This window comes from Ovis aries, chromosome 4, assembly GCF_016772045.2.
Source record: "Ovis aries strain OAR_USU_Benz2616 breed Rambouillet chromosome 4, ARS-UI_Ramb_v3.0, whole genome shotgun sequence".
NCBI classification, from domain to species: Eukaryota; Metazoa; Chordata; class Mammalia; order Artiodactyla; family Bovidae; genus Ovis; species Ovis aries.
Window position 1 is genome coordinate 114,946,050 of NC_056057.1, and position 17,184 is coordinate 114,963,233.

Consider the following 17,184-nt stretch of genomic DNA (forward strand, 5'->3'; position numbering starts at 1 on the left):
ACCGATTCCAATCTGTGCAAGGAGAGTTATGTATGAGCTCTTCAAACCCTTGAAACACCAAGCAACTCGGAGTTCTCAGACCAAGGACCTCCTCCTCGGTGCGGTCTTCCCACACTGTCTGAGCCAAGTTGGCCTCTCCCTTCCTTGACTTCATCCAGTCCCGCTCCACCCACATGTAGCTGAGTGCCCAATGTTGGGGTCTCTGCTGGGCACCAGGGATCTGAGAGAAGTAAGGCCAAAGGCACCTGTGTGGTAGAGGGAGGAAGGCATATAAAAATGAGGGTGAGCCAGAAGTGAGCATCCACACAGGGAAGCCAGAGTAGCCCTCGCTGGTCATGACTAAAGAAAGCCTGGGCAGCAACGAAAACCCAGTGTGGCCAATGAATAAATTAAACTAAAAATGGGTGTGAGAGAAATTTGTCCGCGGTGGGATGTCAACCAGAAGGAGAGTACAGGCTTGGGGGGCAGAGGCGCCTTGGCCAGGGTGGGGCCAGGGCTTCTAGAAACGTGCCGGCCCCTCCTTCCAGGACTGACTTCAGGCAGAGGGAGCAGGCAAGCCATTCGGTATCACAGTAATCCAAGTCTGTGCCCCAACCGGTAATGCTGGGTCAGGCAGGAGACTGAGAATCACTGGAAGAGGTAGGGAGGGACCTGGCTGGGTGGGTTCAAGGGCTTTCTCCCCGAGGTTTTTAAGCAGGTTAGGAATTTCAGGAAGATCACGCTGCAGCAATGTGGTGGATGGACTAAATAAGTGTGAGCTTAGGTACATGGCATCACACTCAGAAGAAAAGAATTCCATCTCAGCCATCCATCGGGGCCTGAGCTGTAATGGGAGGTGTGGGGATGGAGAGGACACGACAGGAATGGGGACACCGAGGGGGTGAATTGACACAGAGTGGCACTGATATCAAGGTTGGGAAGGAGCCAGCTTTCTGTTGGCCTCCCGAGGACCCTGGCTCCCCCTCACTGCCCGGGCCTCAGAGGAGACTGGGCTGAGCAGAGGAAGGCGGAGACTTCAGATCCAGTGGAGTCAACCGTGAAGCCCTCTGGGCTGGGCAGTCTCCTCCTCCCTCCAGGGAAGGCACTGGGCCAGGGAAACTCACTAAAGAAAGTATTTGGGAGCAGGGCTGCTAGAGGATGGCTTCCCTCCAGGGATGCAGATGGTCGGTTCCCAGGCCTCCCCGCAATGAGAAAGCATCTCTCACCCCAGAAGCAGCATTTCTCAGTGAGCCAGATGGCATTCCACCTTTGTTGACTTTCTAGGGGTGTAAAGCTGAAGGGTAAACCCAGGAATATTTTGCAGTAGAGGAGGAGACAGGATCGTGCTCCACCTTGACTCACACATGGATGTTCCCCAATGTCATCGCTTGGAAACTGTTCAAATATGAGCACTGATTCTCCCTCAAAAGGTGAAGGAAGCACAGAAAAACCCACCTGGGGGCCATCCCATTTCCTCTGCCCCTCCTTTTGTCATTTTCAGAATAATTCATTCCAGGGGTTTTTCACATTCTTGGGATGCAGTGAATTTCCATTTCTTGAAGTGGGAGCTTTAGATATAGGCAGAGGTCCTCCCTGTCACCTGATAAAAGAGAAATTCATTTATTTATTCTTGATTCACTTTTTTGGCAGGAAGCATGAAAACACAGGTGTTCTGATAAATTTCAGGATTTCTTTTAAAGAGATATGAAGAACTCTTTATCAGTTCAAATGTTTTCAAATGCAGATAAAAGAGACCCCAAACTCCAATGTCTTAAGTAATAAAGGAATTTATTGGCTGAATAATCAGAAATGAGAGATGGGGCGGGCTTCAGGGCTGGTTGATTCAGGGGCTAGGGTTGATTCCATTACTCTGCTCAGCTTTGAAGTGTTGGGTAAGGTGACCATGGAGAAAACGAGAGTAAGCCAGGCATTCAGGCAGAAAAAGATTCATTATAGGAAGAAAGAAAGAAAGTAACTGGCTTTAGAGAAAAACCAGTGCCCTCCCTTTACAGACAACCCTTCTTATACCTTACTGATGGGTCATTGTGCTCCAAAGGGAGGAGGCCTTAGTTTATCTTTAGCCTGCAGCTGGGGTCTTGTGGTCACGCAGTTGAAGGGGTCTCACAGTTGGGGGGTCACGTAGTCTTGAGAAACTGGCACCAGCAGGGAGAAACAGGATACTGCCTTCAGGGAAAACAGGTCGCCCACCCGGGCAATGTGGCCACTGTGACTTCATCTCGTTTGTCAGGGCACCACAATGGGCCATATTTTAACTATATGGTATGAGCCCCTTGTGAGCCCTAACATTCCAGCCTTTTTGATATAGGGTACGGGCTGAAGGTCAGTCTTCTGTATCTGCTTTGCACTGGTTTTGTTAGGGGAAACACACTGATTGAAACCGCCCACCCTGGCCGGGCACCATTTGCATGAGTTGTTTTACAACAGGAGGTCCTGGTAAGGAACACGGAACCAATAAGCCTCCACCAACCGGAAGAGTTCAGGAAAGGTCAAAAGGAGACACCGCATTTCCAGCCTCCTCCCAGAATCCTTCTCCCTGGCATCCATCTTGGCTGAACAAGGTGTGCACCACCAGGAAGAACTCTGAGTCTGAATGATTGGCTAAAGACCAACCCTGGTTGGATTAGTTAGAGAGGCTGTGATAGTAGTTTAAAGAGGTCGTGAGCCCTGCAGTCCCTGTCCCAACCAGGAACTGATAAAAGAGAAATCCAACCAGGTCAACCAGGAAACTAATCCCATCACCATAAAACCCGAGGCTGCAAGCCATGTGGCAGAGCTGTTCTCCTGGGTTCCCTTACCCTACTGCTCTCCACCCGGGCGCCCTTTCCCAATAAAATCTCTTGCTTTGTCAGCTCATGTGTCTCCTTGGACAATTCATTTCCAAGTGTTAGACAAGAGCCTAGTTTCAGACCCTGGAAGGGGTCCCCCTTCCTGCAAAAGTTTGGGGTGTTGTCATGGGGTAAGATAAGAATAGGCTGGAATGTGGGTTAAGGGAAGTCAGAGTGGGCTCAAAGCGTGTGATAATTGAAGCAAGTTAGAAGTAGCTCATGAACAGTCTGGCTGGTGAAGGCTCATAGGCAGTCCTGGAGAAAAAAAGACACATTAGACAGGGGCCGAAAGGCAGAATAAGAGTTAATATGAGAAGGGGGCCCATGGTAAAGGTAAGACCCATGGCATCCAATCCCAATTGCTTAGCCAGTTTTCCCATAATTTACTAAGATGTTGATGTATTCTTGAGGCCCTATTTGTCAGATTCCTTGCTGCCTGTTTTGCAACACCCTACTTATTGAACTGTGGTATTGGAGAAGACTCTTGAGAGTCCCTTGGACTTCAAGGAGATCCAACCAGTCCATCCTAAAGGAGATCAGTCCTGGGTGTTTATTGGAAGGACTGATGCTGAAGCTGAAACTCCAATACTTTGGCCACCTCATGCGAAGAGCTGACTCATTGAAAAAGACCCTCATGCTGGGAGGGATTGGGGGCAGGGGAGAAGGGGACAACAGAGGATGAGATGGCTGGATGGGATCACCGACTTGATGGACATGAGTTTGGGTAAACTCTGGGAGTTGGTGATGGACAGGGAAGCCTGGCATGCTGCGATTTATGGGGTTGCAAAGAGTCAGACACGATTGAGTGGCTGAACTGAGCTGAACTGACTTATTGGCATAGAAGCAACAGGCTTCGTCTATGAAAAGACAAAGGCCTCCTTTTTCTGCTGTGAGAAGGTCTAATCCCCTTCTGGTTTGAAGGACCACAGCTGTCAGGGAATCTAGTTGGCCCTGAAGAGTGATAAGGTCAGCAGCTACTTCTAGGCTCTCAGTAAGATCCTTAGAGAGGCTGTGATAGTAGTTTAAAGAGGTCATGAGCCCTGCAGTCCCTGTTTCAATTCCCACTGGTCTTCCTACGCATATCAATAAGAGAATGAATTGAATTGTTTGTTTGGTTCAGTTGTGGATTAGTGTGATAGGGAAGGTTTGGTTGTTAGGAGGAATAGAGATGTATCAAGTGAGATCAGGGTTATTGAAAGGGGCTGAAGAGATATGGGAAAAATGAGGCATCAAGTCTTCTAATGTCTCATTGCAAGTGTGACTTGGAGGTTCAGAAAAATTAGGGATGAGGGTGGTGGGGTTGAGTAGAGCAGCATTCAAAAGAGAACTCGGGAGATTCTAGGAGGGTGACATGAATTAGTTGGATACGAGAAGGTGATAGAAGAGCCATGGTCTTGTGTGAGAGTTAAGTCCTTAAGGTCATGTTGTGAGCAAATGACTGTGGGTGTCCCCAAAGTAAGTTTTTTGCTTTCTTGAGTGAGAAGTGTAGCTGCGGCCAGAGCACGCATGCAGGCTGGCCATCCCTGTATGGTGGTATCCAGTTGTTTTGACAGATAAGCAGTGGGGGCAAAGGAAAGGCCCTGCATCTGTCCTAAGACTCCTAGGGCAATTGTATGTCTCTCAGTAGTGTAGAGTATAAAAGGGCAAGAAAGATCAGGCAGTGTTAAAGCTGGGGCTGACAGAATAGCTCATTTTAGAGCATTAAAGGCTGAACAGGTGTTTGACTTAGGCTCAAGAGTCTCCGAAAGATCCCCCTGGGTTGTGCTAGGAGGGCAAAACTGGGGATCCAGAGGTGTAGATACCCAGCCAAGCCCCCAAAGGACAGAATTTCCATTTTTGATGTAGGGAGTGATTAGGGCAGATATAAGGGGTTTTCTATCAGTAGTTATATGTCTCTTTGTTGGTGACAGGAGAACTCCAAGATAGGTGACCTCAGGAAGGGGAAGTGGAGGGGATACTTGATAACCCCAATCAGCTAGGAAGTTGAGGAGTTGTATGTCACTGACAGTGTATAAGTGAGGGGCTACAAAGGAGAAGATCATTTACGTATTGGAGGATAGAGCTTGGGGCAAGATTGAGGGAGGTTAAGTCTGAGGCCAGGCTTGGCCAAAGAAATGAAGACTATCACAGAATGCTTGGGGAAGGACAGTCCAGGTTAATTGCTGGGAGCGATGACTGTCTGGATCAGTCCAGGTAAAAGCGAAAAGATCTTGAGGATCTGGGTGTAAAGGGATGGTGAAAAGTGCATCCTTGAGGTCCAGGACGATGCAATAGTTGGTAGAAGGAGAAATAAGGGAAAGAAGAGTATAGGGATTTGGAACTACTTGGTCAATGGGGACAATAGCAGCACTAATAAGTCTCAAGTCTTGCACCAGGCAGTAGGAGCCATTTGGCTTTTTAACAGAAGGATAGGCATGTTATAAGGAGAGTGAGTAGGGCACAAGCAGCAGCTTAGAGATGATGGGCTTAATCCCTGTTGATGTATTTGGGAAATAGGGTATTGAGGTTGATTGGGAAACTTTGTTGGATCTTTTAGACAAATATAAACGGGAGTATGGTGGGAAGCGATGGAGGGGTTATCAGTATCCCAGTCTGTAGGGTTTATGGAGAAGGAGGGTAATGGGGGAGGTGAGGAAATGGTAGGTTTGAGGAGCAGTAGCCAGGCCAGGTCAGGGAGAAAGATTTGGAATAGTGAGGAAAGCCTTGAATTTGGAGAGTAGATCCCTTCCAAGGATTAGAGTGGGGCATTTTGGGAGTATGAGGAAAAAAATGAGAGAATGCGGTATTTTGAAGTGTGCAAGGCAGAGGTTTGGTAATCTGTGGTGCAGACACTAAACATCAACCCCCACAACAGAGATCTGAGAGGCTTTTTCTGGAATAAGCTAGCATGGCAGAATAGGTGGCCCCCGTGTTGATAAGAAAAGAAATCTGCTTACCTGCCATTGTGAGAGTCACCCTGGGCTCCATAGAGGTGATGAGAGTTGGGGCCTGGGGCCCTGGGCACCTTTGGTCTTCAGTGGTGAGTCCAAGGCTAAGCAGAGCTGGGTCCAAGGACTCCTCCTTTGGACCGGGAGGCAATGTCTGGTCCCTAGAGGCGGATGAGGGCAGTCTACCTTCCAATGTCCCTTTATGCCATAATTAGGACTTGGACCCAGAGGGGGCCTGGGCTTTGGGCATGAGCAGGCCCAGTGCCCTTCTTTACCACACTTGTAACAGGGCCTAGATGATTTCTTTTCTCTGTCAGAGGATTGAGGTTTGGAGCCATGTAGGGCAGTGGCTGAGGCCTGATCTCTTTGAGTGTTTTCTAGTTTTGCCTGTTCTTCCAAGTTATTGAAAATTTTAAAAGCCAAATTTAAAAGATCTCGTTGAGAGGTTCCAGGGCCTTCCTCTGCCTTTTTTAGCTCTCTTTGAATGTCTGGGTATGATTGGGAAATAAAATGTGTCAGTTTAGTCCGTCAGGTCAGTCGCTGAGTCATGTCCGACTCTGTGACCCCATGGACTGCAGCACGCCTGGCCTCCCTGTCCATCACCAAATTCCGAAGTTTACTCAGATTCATGTCCATCGAGTTGGTGATGCCATCAATGGCTATTAAGGACAATAGTACCTTCTGTTGAAGTTGGATCTAATTTTGTATATTTTTTCAGGGCTTCTGTTAATCTAGCTAGAAATTATGCTGGATTTTCACCTGGTCTTTGAGTTATTTCTCTGAATTTATCAAAGTTAACAGCTTTATGTCCTGCTTTTTGGAGGCCTGCAATAAGGCAAGTCACCATATGATTATGGACTGTTCACACCAGACGCCCTGCCTGGTAGTCCCAGTTAGGGTCATCCCTGGGAATGGCAGCTGAGCCTACAGGATTAGTATCATCAGTTTGATGCACTTCATGGGCATGAGCTCAAGAAGCTTGCTGGACTCCTTCTTCTTCTGGGAGGAGGATAGAGGAGAGTAAAACGTAAACATCATGCCAGGTCAAGTCATAAGACTGGGTGAGGTATTTAAATTCTTTTAAATAAGTGTCAGGGTCACAGGAAAAACAGCCAAGACATTTTTCGATTTGAGATAAATCAGAGAGGGAGAATGGGATGGAAAGTGAGAAGGGGACATGTACCCAAACAATACCTTCTGTACCAGCCACCTCTTGCACGGGAAGAAAGGGAGTGAGAAGGGATTCAGAGTCCTATTTCTTTAAGGCCGTGCAGCCAGGATTGAGGAGGGGATTTAGAGAGGTCAGGATGGGGACTTGAGACTCTGGTCATAGAAAGTGGAGGTGGAGCTGAAATCCCAGAGCCCCTTTCGGAAATAGGGGTGGGGGAGGTTCAGAAGGCAAGAGGAGAGGGGGAACATGGAACCGGATCTGCTACGATAGGATTAGAGGGGATAAGAGATGCACTGTGGTCAGAAGGGTCAAAAGAAGAGGAGGGAAAATCCCAACAAGGATCAGGAAATATAGTTTAGGGGGATGTGGCCCAGAATGGGCTAAAAGTATCTGAGAAGTGGAACAGGAAGTACAGAGAGAGGGCCAAGGGCAGAAAGTGAAGAAAGCCTGAACAGAAGGGATCTGTGACCACTTGCATTGTGGCGGCAGAAGTTACTGAGGTCCCATAAAGTACTGTAATTGAGAGTTCCTTTTTCTGGCCACTGGGACTTATTTTCCAGTCAATATTGTGGCCATACAGTGTGAGAATAATAAGTAAGTCTCTTTGGCTTTGTTTCTCCTTGAAAACCCAAGGTTTTTAAATTTCGGAGAAGGCAGCCTAAAGGGGTAGATTTTGTAGATTCAGTTCAGTTTAGCTCAGTTCAGTCGCTCAGTCGTGTCTGACTCTTTGTGACCCCCATGGAGTGCAGCACACCAGGCCTCCCTGTCCATCACCAACTCCCAGAGTTTACTCAAACTCATGTCCACTGAGTCAGTGATGCCATCCAACCATCTCATCTTCTGTCATCCCCTTCTCCTCCCACCTTCAGTCTTTCCCAGCATCAGGGTCTTTTCCAATGAATCAGTTCTTTGAATCAGGTGGCCAAAGTATTGGGGTTTCAGCTTCAACATCAGTCTTTCCAATGAATAGTCAGGACTGATTTCCTTTAGGATGGACTGGTTGGATCTCCTTGCAGTCCAAGGGACTCTCAGGAGTCTTGTCCAACACCACAGTTCAAAAACATCAGTTCTTCAGCTCTCGATTTTCTTTACAGTCCAACTCTCACATTCATACATGACTACTGAAAACACCATAGCTTTGTAGGTTGGGACTGAGAAATTCCTGTTACAATCGAAAGGGAAGGAGGGCAAACCAGGGTGAGTGAAAAACGAGAAGAAAGTTCGGAAGGAAAGGCATCCCCATTCTCACAGCCTTCTCAGACAGTGACAGGGTCTACCTTGAAATGGATATCCCTTATTTCAAAGTGAGACCAGAGCCCAAGGGCCATGGGGATCCTCCACCTAGTGCTAGGGCTTCAAAAACCAGACCAGAGAAAGAGGATCCGAGAGAGCCAAATTCACCCACCCATGCAGCCAATGAAATTTGAACCAGGGTGTGGATGTCAGTCCAGCAAGGCAAGTGGAGAATCCCATCCCGGGGGCTCGTCCCAGCTTCTCAATGAGGTCCAAGGGAGTGGGCTCAGGAGAGGAGCCCACCTAGCCATGGTGGGTCTTCCCTCCTGAGTTTTGGCACCAGGAATGCAAGGCGAATGCAAAGAAAAAGCAAGTAAGCCAGGCATTCAGGCAGAGAAAGATTCATTATAGGAAGAAAGAAAGAAAGTAACTGGCTTTAGAGAAAAACCAGTGCCCTCCTTTTACAGACAACCTTTCTTATACTTATTGGTGGGTAATTGTGCCTTGAAGGGAGGGGGCCTTAGTTTATCTTTAGCCCGCAGCTGGGGTCTTGTGGTCACGCAGTTGAAGGGGTCTCACAGTTGGGGAGGTCACATAGTCTTGAGAAACGGGGACCAGCAGGGAGAAACAGGATACTGCCTTCAGGGAAAACAGGTCGCCCACCCGGGCAATGTGGCCACTGTGACTTCATCTCTTATTTGTCAGGGCACCACAATGGGCCATATTTTAACTATATGCTATGAGCCTCTTGTGAACCCTAACATTTTGCCTTCAACCTCACATGGCTGCTGTCTTTCCATGCCTTGCACTCAGATGCCATAGTGTCCTGAGGAAGAAGAGACTGTCTTTCTATGGGGGTCTCTCCTGGGCAAGGAGATGCCTCCTGGCCCCACCTCTGCAGACTTTTACTCACTTCCCATTGGCCCAACTTTGGTCTCAGGCCCATGACTGAGCTGGTCACTGCAAAGAAAATGGGATGGTACACACACCAGCCAGGCATCCCTGAAACTCTGTTGTTGTCTTGCTCTGAAGCACATGACTTCACCAAGGAAGCAGTGGAGGCATGAACCAAGCCAGAAATCTACAAGGAAAGAGGGTCATGGGAGCTGCAGAGACAACAAACCATGTCCTCGGCAGACCGGGAGACTTTATTTCTGAGTTAAACAATGAATCCATGAGGTGATATTTGAGAAATGGCTCTGCCACACAGATATCACACAGAATTAAAGATGGTACAGGATGATCAGTAGAATAAGAAGAAAAAGTAAACTGCACCAAACAAGACAAACACAAAGCTCATAATTCACAACCATCCAGGCTCTGAGTCGGAAGACTGTCTTGAAGGCCCAGTTTCTCCTGGCTTTTTTCAGGTCTTGCTTTTGCTTTGCAACCTGCAGCCATACCTTGTCCAGGTAGTGCCTCTGACCTTCTCCATGGGCGCCACCCCTCATCTGCTGGAGCCTCTGTGCATCAAAGAAGAGCTCATTGGTGAGGAAGGCGCCCTGGTGCTCCCGCTCCAGCCCCTCGATCACGGCCATCAGCTCGGCCAGCTGCTCTCTCTGCTCATCCCCGGAGGCCCGGTTGTTGAAGGCGCAGTATCTCGACCCGCACTTCCGGACCAGGCTCCTCAGCCTGAGGTTGTCTGTGTTTGCCACGTACTCATCCAAGGATCCACCCTCTAAGTCTTCCTTGTGGGTGAACAAGATGACCATGTATCTCTCGGCTCCTGCCCCAAAGACCTCCTTCACCCTGGTCACGGCCACCACGTCCTGCTCGGTGAAGCGCCCCAGCTGGGTCACCAGCAGCAGCACGTGGGGCCCTGGCACTGACAGCAGGTAACAGGCTCCGATATTCTCATACACCTCTTGATCCTGGGTCCCGGCCTCGAAGATGGGGGGCGTGTCCACCACCAGGATGGTCCTCCCATTCCACATGCCTGTTGCCCTCTGACACTTCCTGGTCACCGACTGGGCCCCCAGCTTGGACTCAAACACGGGCTGGCAGAGGATGCTGTTCCCAGTGGCACTTCTCCCACTGCCTGTTTTCCCTACCAGGATGATCCTCAATGTAGATGATCCTGGATTTAAGCTCTCTCCTCCTCCACCTGTCAGAGCACATGAAAAGTTAATGTGCAATCTCTATGGACTGAATGTGTTCCCCCCAAGAAAAATTCATATGTGAAACACTGATCCTCAACATGATGGTCACTGGTGGTCGGGTCTTTGGGAGGTGGTGAGGTCTATATGAGGGCATGAGGATGGAACTCCATAATGGAATTAGTGTCCTTCTAAGAAAGAAAGGACTATATTCATTAGAAGGACTGATGCTGAAACTGAGGCTCCAATATTTTGGCCACTTGATGCAAACAGTCAACTCTTTGGAAAAGACCCAACTCATTGGAAAAGGCCCTGATGCCGGGAAACACTGAGGGCAGGAGGAGAAGGGGGCGACAGAGGATGAGATGGTTGAATGGCATCACTGGCTCAATGGATGTGAGTTTGAGCAAACTCTGGGAGATGGTGAAGAACAGGGAACCCTATCCAAGTTAGGCATGCTGCAGTCCTTGGGGTCACAGAGAGTCGGACACCATTTAGCGACTGAACAACAACAAAGAAAAGAAAGAGACTACTCTCTCTCCATCAGATGTGGACACAGTAACCAGGAAGTGGCTTCTCCCCAGACACCAAATCCCCCACATCTTGACCTTGGACCTCCCAAGCTCCAGAACAGTCAGAAATAAATATTTCTTGATTACCACCCAGTCTCTGCTATTTGTTTTATCAGTTTTAACTGACAAAAAGAGTAATACATGCCTTTTGAGGAAGAAGAGAACAAAAGGAAAAAAGGAAAAGATCTCAAAGGACTAGCACATCTGGATCAATTTGGCCATCACACCCTCAATTCTCACCTCGGGCCTGGGCTCAGAGTAAATATTCTTACATAGAGAAAAAGGGAGCTCACACAGGGCTGGTAGAATAAATCACCCAGGATGACCAAAGTCTTTAGGATTGATCCTTCCAGGATGCTGGACTTTTCCAACCTTTCCAGAACCTTCTCCCTATTCAGTTCCCACCCAGAAGTCTTTCTGATGCTCCGAGCTTCCTACAACCACTGAATTAAATATTTGCCCCATACTTTCAGCTCCTCCTATCCCTGTCTGGTCTCTGTTTTATCACATGGCTGGGTTTTCTATGAAAAAAACATACACTCACTAAGGAGAGTATGACAGCAAATAGCCTAGTAAGTTCCGTTTCCTGGGGAAATGCATTTTCTTTGTCTTCAGGTGTCTTTAGTCTTGTACCTTGCACTCCAGGTGGGAAGTTGCCTGCCCCAGTGCTGAGCTCATGGCCCCCCAGTGTCATGAAGGGCTCCTCCAGACCTTACCTGTGGTGCAGCTGTCTCCTCCACCCTGCCGAAGCCCTTCCATTTTGTTCTAGGGAGAGAACAGGCAAGGATTGTTCAGACAAGTTGGATGTGACATCCAGCACAGAACACCACATTGTATAGACAAGGAGACTGAAGGGGGAAAAAACTACTACTGAAGGTCAACATAATCTAATGGATGAGCCGAGACTAAAACCAAAGTCTGCTGACCCTCAGCCACTCTTGGCACTAGACTGAGGCTCCTAGTGAAGAGTATATAGGCAGTCCCAACATAAGGGCACTGACACGTGGTTTCCCACCACCGGTATTTAGTTACTGACAAGATGCACTGAAAAACGTGCTGTCCACCCAGAAGACCATTTCCTGGCATCCTGGTCATTTCCTGGCATCCTGGCTCTCTGCCTTGAGGGTCTCAGTCCTGTCCTGAGTTCCAAACTCAAGATTGCCTGGCAAAGTTTCTCCCTTTGGTAAATTCACAAAAGAAGCTCTTGCCTAAGTTCTTCCATGGTGATGGTGGTGTAGAGGGTCACCAATCATCCCAGTTTGCCCTAGACAGAGAGGATCCCCTGATTAAAGGAGTGTCAGTGTTGAAACTGGGAGAGTCCCAGGCAAACTGGGACGAGTTGGTCATGGCAGAAGTAAGAGATGGTCATGAGTCCAGGTGGGTAAGAGGGTGGACCATACATCCAGTAAACGGAGGGAACACCTGATTTGTTAGGTTCAGACCAGTTGTTATGGTACCAAAGATCTATGCTTCTATGTTCTCAGCTCAAACAGTCCTGACCAGTAACTCCCTCAGGGCCATCTCTCTCCTGCCCACTCTCCTTCTTTCGCCTTCCCCCATATGCCTTTTTCTTGATCTTTCTCCTTTTTTCCACCTCCTACTTCTTGTGCTCAGCGAGGGGGTCCATTGAGGCCCCACCTAAGGATGACTACTCAAGCTTCATTACTGGGAAAGTTCTTCACAACCCTTTCCAAAACTACTTCAGGACCTTGCTGTGTGCAAACTTTTATTTTCTAAAGCTCAAGGAGTTAATGCTAAAGAATGAATCTCTAATTGTGGAATTTCAGCATCTAGGACAGATGAACCAAAAAAAATAATAATAATAACGTTTTGGAATAAGTGAATTTCCTCCACCATCCGTGGGATCACACCATGTAGAATATTATCTAACCATCTGTGAAATTGGCTGCAATGATTACCTTTGAAGGAAAAATAATTTAATAAATAAATTATTTTCATTTGAAGGTCAACATTCAGCTTCTGTCAGTTTCCTGATAACATTTTGTAATTCGTTCTAATGGTATTGTATTTTTCAAACCAAAAGACAATTCTGCCTCAAGACTTCATTGTCACCTCCTGCCTGAGTTTCCAGCCTGCCAGTCTGCCCACAAATTTCAGACCTACCATCCCCCATAATTGTGTGAGCCAATTCCTTCAAATAAATTTCTTCATACATATATCATATTGGTTCGGTTTTTCTAGAGAAAACTGATACATCAGTTCAGCTAATTCTCTCTGTTGAAACTTGGAAAAGGAACAAATCTGAAAATAATTCTCATTTTGGCTGGATCTTTTCAAGGAGGATTTTTAAATATATTGCATAGGGGTGACAAATGGGAGAACCGGGGGTTTTTTTTAGGTATCAGCTTGTTTTCTGTGCTGATGATCTTGAAACCAAGATGCTCTATTTTCTCACGTATTGCCCTTGGGTCATCTTGAGTGGTGGTCTCCAGAGAGGACCACTGAGGAGGGGCTCCCGAGCAGCTGAGAGTACCACACAGGTACCAGGTAAGTGACTAGAGTGATGAGGGGCAGAGAAAGTGATGCTGAAAGAGCTGCAGAAAGGGGAACTGGAGGGGAGGAGGCTAGAGATGATACACCTGGACTCATAGAGAAATCAAATGACACTGTCCACATCTTTTAAATATAAAGAAACTGTGGCTTCAGGGGGTAGATAATACAGCAATGACATGAAGCTGCCTTCACCCAGGACTGGTGTTGAAGGGATATCAGAGAGAGATGGCAACTCCTTCATTGTGTCTCCTGGCCCATTTAGAATGCAGGCAGGACCAGAGAATGCCACCTGCCCTGCATGCTGGAAGAGACTGGTCCCCTTGGGCTGCCCCTAAGTCCCTTGGGAACAGGTCAAGCAGAGCTACTCACATGATATATGTGACTAAGCAACTGGTAGCCAGCCATCTCTTCCAAGAATGAGAGGCTTAAATTGCTGCTCTCTTTGAGCCTAGCCTGAGCAGAAAGAGAAGTTAAAAAAAAAAGGTGGGGAGAGTGGGGGGGGGCCTTCTCAAGAACCATCTTTCTCAACTACTTTTTGAAGATTTGTTTCTTCTCTCTAGTTTAGTGCAAATGGCCACACCTCTGGAGAGAAGGCTGCCAACATGTCCCAGCTGCACCTCTCCCCTGCTCTGTCCCCTGAAGACCCCTGTGCCCATCAGTCCCCTCCCAAGATCACTATCATCATGCTTCCTCCTGCCAACAACCCAGCTCCCTCATTTTAAAGCCATCATCCCTTCATTCATCCATTTAAGTGCTACACAACTGAGCAACTTCACTTTCACTTTCACTTTCATGCATTGGAGAAGGAAATGGCAACCCACTCCAGTGTTCTTGCCTGGAGAATCCCAGGGACAGGGGAGCCTGGTGGGCTGCCCGTCTATGGGGTCGCACAGAGTCAGACACCACTGAAGTGACCTAGCAGCAGCAGCAGCAGCAAACACTTCTCTTCCTACACTTGAAAGACAGCTGGACCAGTTTAGATAACAGCTCCTTCTGGAGACTGGGAAAGAAGGTGATTCCTTCTACCATGCTTGGATAGCCCCACTTGCCACCACGTTTCCACTGGGCAGAGCTGAAAGGAGCACATGGGGACAGCAAAGATAGAGGCACCCTTGCAAAAATTGTGAAACTGATTCAGTTTCAGGAAAATACTGAAACTGGCCTGAAATGGACCAAAACCCGGGCAGATTATCTTGAAGTGAAGTGGCTCAGTCGTGTCCAACTCTTTGCGACCCCGGACTGTAGCCTACCAGGCTCCTCAATCCATGGAATTCTCCAGGCAATAATACTGGAGTGGGTTGCCATTTCCTTCTCCAGGGGATCTTCCCGACCCAGGGATCGAACCTGGGTCTCCCGTGTTACAGGCAGACGCTTTACCGTCTGAGCCACCAGGGAAGCCAGATTATCTTACTCTTTGTCAAAAGCATTCAGAATCTCCCCCTACTGGCCCCATAAGAGAGTGTTGGAGAGGGTGACACGCTGATTCGGAATCACAGACAAGGAAGGTAGCATGGTGAGACACTGTTACCATCACAGGGAGCCAAGCAGGATAATCCTTCAGAATAACACCCTCATGACCCCATTCTGGTTAATGAGGGAGATAAATCATTTTTTTAAACAGCAAGTTGTATTTCTTTCTCAGAAACAAAGCACATGCTTTACCTGAGCAGATCATCTTGAATCCTGTCCCTAAAAATTCCTCCCCTCTTGAAAATAGAAATTTTCCTTCCAGTTAAGCAGTGCGTGCAACAGAAACAAGCAACACATAGTTGGGGAGTTTGTGATGGACAGGTACCCACTGTTAGGTTTTAAATGGATAGCTGACAAGGATCTACGATAGAGTCCATGGAACTCGGTTCAGTGTCGTGTGGTGGCCTGGATGGGAGGGGAGTTTGGGGGAGAATGGATACATGTGATTGTATGACTGGGTCTCTACACTGTTCACCTGAAACTGTCACAACATTGTTTGTTAATTGTCTATACCCTAATACAAAGTAAGAAAGTTAAAAAGTAAATAAATAAAAGTTAGCTACCAACATTTTAAAGATAAAGGATTTCACCTTTAAAAATCTGAATTTATGTGGTTACCAGCGGGAAAACTCTGGAGATGGATGGTGGTGTGGGGGGAGGAACAAATTGGGAGATTGGATTGACATGTATATATGTATATATAGCAAATGAGGACCTAATGTATATAGCACAGGGAACCCAACTCAATACTCTGTAATGAACTATATGGGAAAAAAATCTAAAAAAGAGGATATATGTATAGCTGATTCATTTTGCTGTACAGCAGAAACTAACACAATATTGTAAATCAACTATACTCCAATAAAAAAAAATTTTTACATCCAAAAAAAAAAAGAGAGCGAGAGAGAGAGAAGCAACAGACATCAAGTTAGATTAAAATCGCAAGGCAATTTTTCAGCCCGTTTTTCAAAGGATATCCTATGACTTGAGGGAGCAGGTCAGACCCTCCTCCCAGCAATGTGCAGAAAATTCTATAGGTCCCGGTGGCTCAGACAGTAAAGAGTCTGACTCCAGTGCGGGAGACCAGGTTCCCTGGTTGGGGAAGATCCCCTGGAGAAGGGAATCACCACCCACTCCAGTATCCTTGCCTGGAGAATCCCATGGACAGAGGAGCCTGGTGGGCTACAGTCTATGGGATCGCAAAAAGCCAGACATGACTGAGCAACTAACACAGACATGCACGCAGCAGCCACCAGGTGCATATGTGAAAATTCTTTTGCACAAACACAAGACATAAGCAAGCTAGTATCACCAGAGGGCTACTGTCTGAGCTCATTATGTTCTATATTTTATGTTCTGAAACGTATAGACTTCCCTATGGCTCAGTGGGTAAAGAATCTGCCTGCAACATAAGAAATACAGGAGACACAAGTTTGATCCCTGGGTTGGGAAGATCCCCTAGAGAAGGAAATGGCAACCCACTCCAGCATTCTTGCCACTATTACGCTAGTCCGATGGATTGATACAATCATTTCTGAAAAGTATAGTACCAGTAATATTTTCTCTTGCAGTAAATTTGGGGATTTAGGCTACGTAATTCCTGGTGCTAATAATTTTGAAATAATGAAACTGAGGCTTTGAAAGATCAAGTGTGCAGGCTGACCCAGACTGTTACTGGGAGAACCACGTTGAGAGGGAAGGAGGGGGAAAGAGAGAGAGAGACTAACAAAGCCTGTTGTTACCTGCTAGATGCTGCAGAGTTCTGCAGGTTCTCAGACAGTCTTGCTGCAGTCTTCCTTCCTCTCCAGGCAGCCTCTTTCTTTGGTTTCTCGTCTCATCACAAAAACACAAGGTCAGTGGACGATGAAAAATCCTGGCCACCAATCCTTTCTGCCACAGACAAAGACCAGTCCCCCAGGGTAGGCAAAGAACAACGTGTGGGTTTCCTCACCCAGCCATCCTTGGAGAATGATTCAAATGACCTCAAAGGCAGAGACACCAGAGGAAGAGGGGTTTTTTTGGTTTTTTTTTTTTTTTTGCTTTGGTTTTGTTTTCTTTTTAATAACATGCCATTTCCTTCTCCCCACCACATCTCTATAAGGCTTTTGTGCAGAACAAGGTCTCCACGTGAGTTAGTCTGGAGACCCAGGGGAGCCAATGAACATCTGGGGCACAGCTGCACCCCAAACCAAGCATTTGCCACCTTTCACTGGCCTAAAGTGGACCACGAGGCATCTCCTCACATCCAGCATTTACCTCTTCTGCACAGATAGCTTCTTATATGTAACTCCAGACGGCAGCGAAGGCTGATCTCAAGCAGGCATCTTGCTTGCGATCCTCTGGGGATCTGGTCCTCTTGTTTCTCGTCAAATGCCC

General features: G+C 47.4%; 1 protein-coding gene across 1 annotated transcript; it reads right to left on the bottom strand.

Annotated features, from left to right (window-relative positions):
- Positions 1-9,283: 9,283 nt before the first annotated feature.
- On the bottom strand, positions 9,284-16,778 carry LOC101102142 (GTPase IMAP family member 5-like). The gene is made up of 3 exons (XM_012177341.5): positions 16,551-16,778; positions 11,541-11,589; positions 9,284-10,260 (listed from the first exon to the last, which is right to left on the bottom strand). The coding sequence occupies exons 2-3, from the start codon at positions 11,581-11,583 to the stop codon at positions 9,380-9,382; spliced, it is 924 nt and encodes a 307-aa protein (XP_012032731.2). The 5' UTR covers positions 11,584-11,589; positions 16,551-16,778; the 3' UTR covers positions 9,284-9,379.
- Between the last annotated feature and the right edge of the window lie 406 nt (positions 16,779-17,184).

Coding starts and splice junctions, on each gene's coding strand:
- LOC101102142 (XM_012177341.5), bottom strand. CDS start 11,583: ATGGAAGGGCTTCGGCAGGGTGGAGGAGACAGCTGCACCACAG. Junction 10,261..11,540: donor AGGAGACAGCTGCACCACAG/GTAAGGTCTGGA, acceptor GTGCTCTGACAG/GTGGAGGAGGAGAGAGCTTA.